This window comes from Anneissia japonica, unplaced genomic scaffold (assembly GCF_011630105.1).
Source record: "Anneissia japonica isolate Jap-2015-1 unplaced genomic scaffold, ASM1163010v1 scaffold5623_len388731_cov182, whole genome shotgun sequence".
Classification (NCBI taxonomy): Eukaryota; Metazoa; Echinodermata; class Crinoidea; order Comatulida; family Comatulidae; genus Anneissia; species Anneissia japonica.
Window position 1 is genome coordinate 285,301 of NW_022727290.1, and position 8,598 is coordinate 293,898.

General features: G+C 42.1%; 1 protein-coding gene across 1 annotated transcript in view; it reads left to right on the forward strand.

Annotated features, from left to right (window-relative positions):
* The first annotated feature begins 2,221 nt into the window (after positions 1 to 2,221).
* The window catches only part of LOC117113669 (4'-phosphopantetheine phosphatase-like), a 25,326-nt gene continuing 18,949 nt past the window's right edge, over positions 2,222 to 8,598 (forward strand). The window contains exon 1 of the mRNA XM_033257076.1: positions 2,222 to 2,325. Coding sequence (XP_033112967.1) covers positions 2,229 to 2,325 — 97 coding nt within the window. The 5' untranslated portion in view covers positions 2,222 to 2,228. The remainder of the gene's footprint in view (positions 2,326 to 8,598) is intronic.

Here is an 8,598-nt window from a genome sequence, read left to right on the forward strand (position 1 = left end):
TATTATCTGTTTATATCTAGGCTTATTTTGATTAGTCAAATCCTGGCTGAGTTCAAAATCACTGATGCGTGACTGTCGTAAATCAGTAGCGTACTTAAAGGCTACGTTCAGACATAAGAGATACGCCAGACGTATCTAACGCCTGGTCTGAACGTAGCTAGTGATTGCGCGATATTTACTGGTGTTCGCTACAAGTACACGCCACTCGATTAACGATACGCTAGCGTAAAGGCCAGGTCACACCTACACCGATAAAGATACCGGTAACGATACCGATAACGATATCGTTGCCTTTGCGGTCACACCTGACCACAACGAAGAAAAATCGTAACGGTACTGATGAAGAAAGTGTACCTTTTTAGCAAAGCTAGACTAGGTCGAAACTAACTCCGGCGATATAAAATTGATTAGAAAATTGGAAATATTATTATTAATGAATAGATAAGGATTACTACTATGTCTATTTTTATTGATCTAATCTACGTAAATTTAGAGACTTTCAGAGTTTATATTTAATTAATTAAAGTTGAAGTTTAGATATTTACTTGAAAAATATATTATATGAAATAATGTAATCGTTAAAGTTTATAATGTTTGATAATATTTAAATAAAGTGAGAAGATTGAAATATTTTAAATACAGACACAATGTGTACAGTTAAAATATGTATCGTAATATACATATATATAGGCCTATATATATATATATATATATATATATATAATGCATAAATATGTATTTAGTAAAATAAATTAATTTAAAAATATGGAAGAAGCATAGGAAGAAAGAATAGGAAAGAAATTTGGAGCGCCTGAAAATAAACCATAATAATCATTTTGTCACTATTGTCATTATTGCATCAGGTTTTGTGAAAATTTGTTGGCACTAATCGTCAGAGGTCAAGGTGCCAGTAGCCTAAATACATTTTTTTGATAAGATAAATATTAATAACTACAAGGTGTGTGGGAGTAAATTTCATAATACAACGGGTGATTAAAGTTTGTCTCGCAAATTCACATACAAAACAAACTATAAATCTAAAAGTTCCATTTTATCACTTTAAATTGTTCTTCGCACGCTCACCGCTGACGGTGGCGTTCTATGAGGCGCCAAGTGTAAATTTATTATTTCACACAATTATTTATATATAATTCATTATTTACCATATAATTCAACAGATCACCCATTTCTTATATATAATGCATTTACGTCTAAAATATTATATGTAAATAATTGCGTTAACGTTTTCATTATTTATATATAATTAGTTTACTGATTTCGTTATATATAAATAATAAAAGGTTAACCAAACATTATTTAAATTATATATAAGGTTACTGGTTTCATTATATATAAATAAGGAAAGGTTAACACATCATTATATATAAATAATGAAAAGTAATTTACAATTATTTATATATAATAAGTTCACTGATTCCATTATATATATATGAAAAGGTAACAAATCATTATATATAAATATGAAAAGGAACTTACAAATATTCATATATAATAAGTTCACTTCAAACTCATTATATATAAATAACTGCTTTTACATTTCATTATATATAAATAATAGCTGTCACAAAACCATTATATGTATATAATGCACACGTGTTATCGTGTCAAGATCATTATATCTAAATAATGGGTTCTTATTTACCAATAATATAAATAACCGTTGAGGTCGAGTGCCATTTTATATAAATAATGACATCGTAGGAAACCATGGTTTATAAATAATTCGTTATGCAAATTATGAAGTAATAAATATTCATCAGTGCTCTAACGTTACAATTAGGGCCTATTGTGTGTGGTCTACAGGTCACAGACCATCACCAATCGAAAATGGCACAGCAAGGGCTACAGCAGATTCTGAATCTGCTGTACTGAAAATCTCAAATCAATTAAGAGAACCCCAAAGTGAAAACAGTTATTTATATATAATGAGTTTGAAGTCAATTCGTTATTTATAATATAATGAAATCAGTGAACTTATTATATATAAATAATTGTAAGTTACTTTTCATTATTTATTATAATGATGTGTTACCCTATATCTATATAATGAAACCAGTAAACTAATTAGACGTAAATGCATTATATATAATTAATAGGTGATCTATTAGATTATATGATAAATAATGAATTATATTTAAATAATTGTTCCACATATGATCTGACAACACGAAAAAGTAACGCCTCTCATAGAGGGCGCATTATCAATCATGTCTGAAACATCACTTTATGCACATTGCATAGCCCTGCCTCCCGAGCAGGTTTTTAGGAATTTAAAGAATGCAAAACGTTTTGCTATAGATATCGGTAAGATAATAATAAAGAAGTAGGCCTATCTAGGCCTACTACTACATAGGCCTATCTCATTTACTTTAGCCTAGGCCTCTCTCTCTCTCTAGGCCTAGGCCCTAGTAGGTACAGTAGGTCTGGCCCTACCTCTTTAGGGCCAGACCTAGGCCTAGCCTAGGCCTACTAGACTACCTACTACTAGGCTAGGCCTAATGTGAAGTGTAGTAGGTTTGGTTTGGCGGATCAGGTGCGATCCATGGACCGCGGGTATGTAGCCGAGGTTGAATATCTTCTTAATGTTTTAACCCTAACCATATGTAGTAATTATCGCCTATATACTGTGATAATACCGAGTGGTACTTACCTTTATCCAATGGGATATCTTCTTAAGCGATAATACTCCAATATATATATCCAATACGGACACACAGAGAAATAGTACACGCCGTATATAGTACGGTACAGTATGTAGTATTTATCGCCTATATATATGCTGTGATATTAAAGGTACCGAGTGGTGCTTACCTTTATCCAATGGGATATCTTCTTCAGGCGACAATACTCCAATAATATAAATCAGTCACAGTAGTACCCACAACGCAGGCAATTATACTCCTGTGTAGACTCGGACACCAGATAAACAATCCTGTGATAGGGTTAATGATGCGTCTTGCATGAAGTCCAGTGTACGAGTGACGACAATTCCCCAAGATCTCGGCGATCCCTCCTCTGCACACCTGAGGGCAGGATATGCAAATACACAGATGCCGGGGTTAGGGGTCGTTACCGTTGATCGGTCTCTCGAACAGACGGCGGCTGTCACTACACTCCTCCCTTATTTGAAAAGAGTTGACATCATCCTGTTGATAACCAGTCGGAAAACGTATGGGCTCGCTGAGTCACAGATTGTACAGGAAACCCGGTGAACGTACACTGATGTCTTCAACGGGAATAATGCAAAAAGCTGTTCTCTCGGATGTTCACTATGCTGAATCATCCGGGTCTGTAAAATATAAAGTAAATTAATTTCCAGAACAGAATATATAAACAAACATAAAATCTTCTTTATAGCATGCTGCATTTTTTAGAAAAGGTCCCGTCCGTTCTTCCATGTCAGATCCAGGATCTGACGGGGTTCACGGCCGAGCACCTCCCCAACCGCTGCCGCTGTTGCCCATAGAAGATGGGGGGAACCAACTCGATGTCCTGCTGGTGCGAAGTGTGGTCCATCGGATTCCAGCAGCAACCGCCTGTCATCTACGGCTTCGATGTGCCTGCATGCCTGGCGTTGTTGGTTGTTGAACCCACTCACGGCCAACGAAAAGCTGAAAAGCGTGGCGGGAAAATGATGACGGAAGGCATCGGCAATGGCAACGGTGGAGGTGTAATTGTGCAGCAGCAAGCGTTGCTCCTGAGGGACGCGGGACAGCCGTAAAATATCCAAAGCCCGAGAGTAACACTCCTCTGCCGTGGGATCACCGGCCATACCACGTAGGTGCAAACACACTACCCGGTGCTGGTGATGGGCATAGCACCGGTTCAATACTCTTCGGAAGAGGTTTTCCTGGCGATACCAATCCGAGGGTGGCCGGGTATGATCAAGGCCAATTTCCCCTAGGATCCTCACCTCCCTCATTCTTGATAGGGAATAAAGCCGATCAAATTGGTCAGATGTCAAGTCATGTTTCGGATGAATACCTACGGCAACTTCCAGGTGTAGATCCCTAGTGATGAAATGCACTTCCCGTGCCGTAGGGTAGGTATGTGGGTCACAGTAAACTGTTACACCCCCAACCACAGACACGGGAAGGACGTCGCCCCTTGCTGGCTCCGCTCGCTCCAGGTCGCCAAGAGTGGCCCAAGAAGACACCCTCAGCCCCTGACGCAAACGGTCCAGGTGAAAATGGGCGTCATACGCCTTCGCCGCTGAGCCCTGGGAAGAATGTGGCGTCCCACGTGATTGTGGAAGCGCCTTTCTCTTGGGCTTTAACTCCTTTCTCGGCTCCTCCTGACGAACCCTCTTTCCACGGGGTTGAGGGGGTTGAATAGCGGGTTGAACGGTAACCTCCCCCTTCGCTCGCTGAAAGATGGTCTGGAGGACACCCGGCTCGACGCGGACGGCAATAGCCGCCAAACATCGCCAGTGGATCAAGCATGCAGGGTGATTGGCAGGATTAACTGTAAACACCCCGCACTCTTCCCCACCCATCTCTGCACAAATCATTTGCATAGCTCGGTAGGTGCGATGATCTATGGCAAACTTAAACCCGGACTCTCCCATCCCTCTCTCTCGGTTGAGGCGGATCATGAGTTCGTGTAAGGTGGCTCCTTCACCTATACACGCTACAACCAGTTGTCTTAAAACGTCAAGCTGCCGTTGGGCTTGGCGTCGAGAACTGCGACCCAAAGGTTTCAGATTTTGTGGGACATGTTTGGCCATAACATGCACCCTCATATTGACAACCCTCTTAATAGTACACCCCGGCCAAACGCAAGCATTCTCCGGAGGCAGTGATGGGCGTTTTCCCGCTCCGGGTTGGGATGGTTCGGCTGAGGATGGAGTTTACTCTACTGGATGAATATCCGCCTCAGGCTCCATTGACGATGACTCTGCTGGCGGCAACGGCTCTGCGGGCGGGAGTGACTCCAGTGGTGGCGGGTGAGGTGAATCGGCGAGGAGGTTATTCTCCTCAGCCACACTAAGTTGGACGTCCATCTCATCAACGGACGGCAGCTGATCTTGCTTGTCCATTTCTGCGAGAGTAAGGAAATACAATACATGTGGTTAGAAATGGACATGGGAAATTGAACTAATTATTAACACTACACATTAGTGAATAGTCAACTGGCCAGGGTTTCTACACTGGGCACACTTATACAAATCAATGTTCAGGGCATCCGATGGCGAGATGTTTACACATGAGCCATGATACCAGATATCACAATAATCACACTGAATCATAAAGGCGCCTGCCCAGGGTTTATGACAACTGCAATACAGCGCTCCTGGGGCATCATCCGCATTATCTGTAGGTAAAGAGGAAGGTGGTAAAACATAGTTAATCAACCATTTGGGAAGCTGCCTATCAAGGCAAGGCTTCAACTTATCATGATTGAGGATCATCACTTTGTTCCTCAACTGTACCCTGAATAAACACGGAGTTATGACGTCTATTATGACTCCCGGACCCTTCCACGGAGGACAAAGTTTTTTGCATTTGCCTTTGGGGGTGCTGTTATCGAGTATATACACCTTATCCCCACGTTGATAAGGCCGCTTCAGAACACGCAGGTCATAATTCTTCTTCATGCGCTTCTGAGTCTCCTTGAGGGTCTCCCTGGCAGTATCGTGGGCGTCCCGAATGGAACGAACCAATTCTGAGATGTAAACCCCAACTTCCTGAGCTTCCCCCGACTGGCACTGGGCAAACATCAAATCAGCGGGAAGATTAATTTCCCGGCCTAGCATCAGCATGTTCGGAGTAAACCCTGTAGATCTGTTTATTGTGGCGCGTAATGCACCAGCAAGTTGTGGAAGATGGACATCCCAGTCTCTCTGTCTCTTGCCGACATAACATCTTACCGCATCCATCAACGTACGATTAAACCGCTCTACTTGACCGTTGGCTGACGGCCGATAGCTGGTAGTACGGGTCTTGTGGATCTGTAAGACTTGACATAAAGAGTTAAATAATTCACTTTCAAAATTCCTCCCCTGATCAGAGTGTAATGGGAAGGGAACCCCGAAGCGGGAGAAGAAATCCCCCACCAGTGCTCTCGCAGTCACCTCGGCGATTTGGGAGGGAACGGGACTGATCTCAACCCATTTCTTAAATTGATCAACCATCATCAATATGTATATATTGCCCTGTTCAGTTTTGGGTAGGGGGCCCAGGAAATCTATGTGCACCCGTTCCATCGGTATCCCAGCATGAAACTCGGTCATTGGATATTTACCCTTACGAGTGGATTTCTTGCTACGATTACAATTCTCACAAGTTAACACATATCTTTCCACATCCTTACCCATACCGTGCCAGCAGAACTTCTCCTTCAATCTGAATTTTGTTCTCGCTATTCCCTGGTGCCCCGCTGACGGTAGGTCATGATGTAGTCGTATGGCTTCCATCTGCCACTCCCTGGGTAGTACTAAGAGGCGCCCAGTAGCGTTCTTCTGCTGTATGAACAGGATTCCCTCATCGGTTAATTGTAGACGGTCTTTGTTCAACCAAAGAAATTTGGTTGAAGCGCTGGAAATAAAGAGCGTCTTTTCTAATGGTTCGCCGTTCTTCAACCAGTCTAGGATGGGTGCAAGGTCAGGATCGTTTGTCTGGCCCTGTTTTATTTCATCCAAAGAGTAGCCCCAGCAAGAAGCTTTAGCATCTGGTTGTACAGCATATACTCTGGATCCGTTATCCTGTAAGATAGAAATTGTATTATTTCCACCCTGGGTGTCCGGCCTAATTATTTCAATAGTCACCTGGCCCCCGGGATCCCATGGAATATCATCAGACCCCTTGGCTGACCTGATCTGACCCACATGAGCGATAGGCACTACATCATCCACTACTTCCCTGAAAGTAGCCCACCTCTCATGTGCTCGTCTACAATACGAACACCCCCACAAGTGGGGTGGCGCCCGCCCCAGAGTCATGCATTTCCCTCAAACGAGAGAGAGCGTCGGCGTTAGCATGCAGTTTACCCTTACGATATTGGATGATCATATTGTACTGGCTAAGCTCTTCGATCCACCTAGCTAACTGTCCTTGTGGTTGCTTAAAGTTGAGTAACCAAGTTAGGCTATTGTGGTCAGTCCTCACTCGGAAAGGTCGTCCCAGTAGGTAATGACGAAAGTGTCTGGTCATGTAGACTATGGCCAGCGCCAATGTAGTATTTATCGCCTATATATATGCTGTGATATTAAAGGTACCGAGTGGTGCTTACCTTTATCTAATGGGATATCTTCTTCAGGCGACAATACTCCAATAATATAAATCAGTCACAGTAGTACCCACAACGCAGGCAATTATACTCCTGTGTAGACTCGGACACCAGATAAACAATCCTGTGATAGGGTTAATGATGCGTCTTGCATTAAGTCCAGTGTACGAGTCACGACAATTCCCCAAGATCTCGGCGATCCCTCCTCTGCACACCTGAGGGCAGGATATGCAAATACACAGATGCCGGGGTTAGGGGTCGTTACCGTTGATCGGTCTCTCGAACAGACGGCGGCCGTCACTACAAGTATATACCCTGTATAGCAGACCCAGACACCAGATACACAAAAACCAATCCTGTAGCGTTAGCTAAGAGATGCTCCTTGCATGTAGTCCAGTGTACGAGTGACGACAATTCCCCAAGATCTCGGCGATCCCTCCCTTGCACACCTGGGGGCAGGATATACAAATACACAGATGCCGGGGTTAGAGGTCGTTACTGTTGATCGGTCTCTCAAACAGACGGCGGCCGTCACTACACATAACTCATTGCTGAAGATATTCGACCTCGGCTACATACCCTTGGTCCACCTGATCCGGTTTGGCTTGTCTGTAGGTGTATAGAGTAGAGTCCAACGAAAGCAGATCAACTCGGTCCCAAGTCAACTTGGCCCCATGTCAACTCGGCCCCATGTCAACTCGGCCCTAAGTCAACTCGGCCCCATGTCAACTCGGCCCCAATTTACTGTACCGGTATATTTATAAAATGATTACCAAAAAAAGATATGTGAACGCAAAGCCAAACTATGTCAAAATTAAAGTGTTTCAAATCGTGCCTTTGTTCTTTTTCCATTTACAATTATAAAAACAGTAAATGAAGAATAAACAGCACTTTTCAGACTAACAAATTTATTAAAACACAAGCTTTCGACCGCGCAGTGGTCTTCTTCATGGGAGTTCACCTGAAAAAGACCACTGCATGGTCGAAAAGCTTGATTTAATAAAATTGTTAGTCTGAAAAGTGCTGTTTGTCCTTCATTTACTGTTATCATCTAGACTAACATGGTTACCCCATCTCCTACATAATAATAAAAACAGCATTAATAAAAATAATATTAAAATAATGATAATTAAAAAAGCCATAGTATAAAAACTATTGATAATAACGGTATGAACATACTGATTTGTAGTCCTATTATATACATTATATATATACTAGGCATATTTAAATATATACAGTACTGAATTTCTTCTCCTATTGTTTCTAAAATCCATATTGTTACAACTTATTTGGGTGTGGGTATAATTGAATAGGCTATTCAGCCTCTTGAGACCCACAGTCATTTATGCC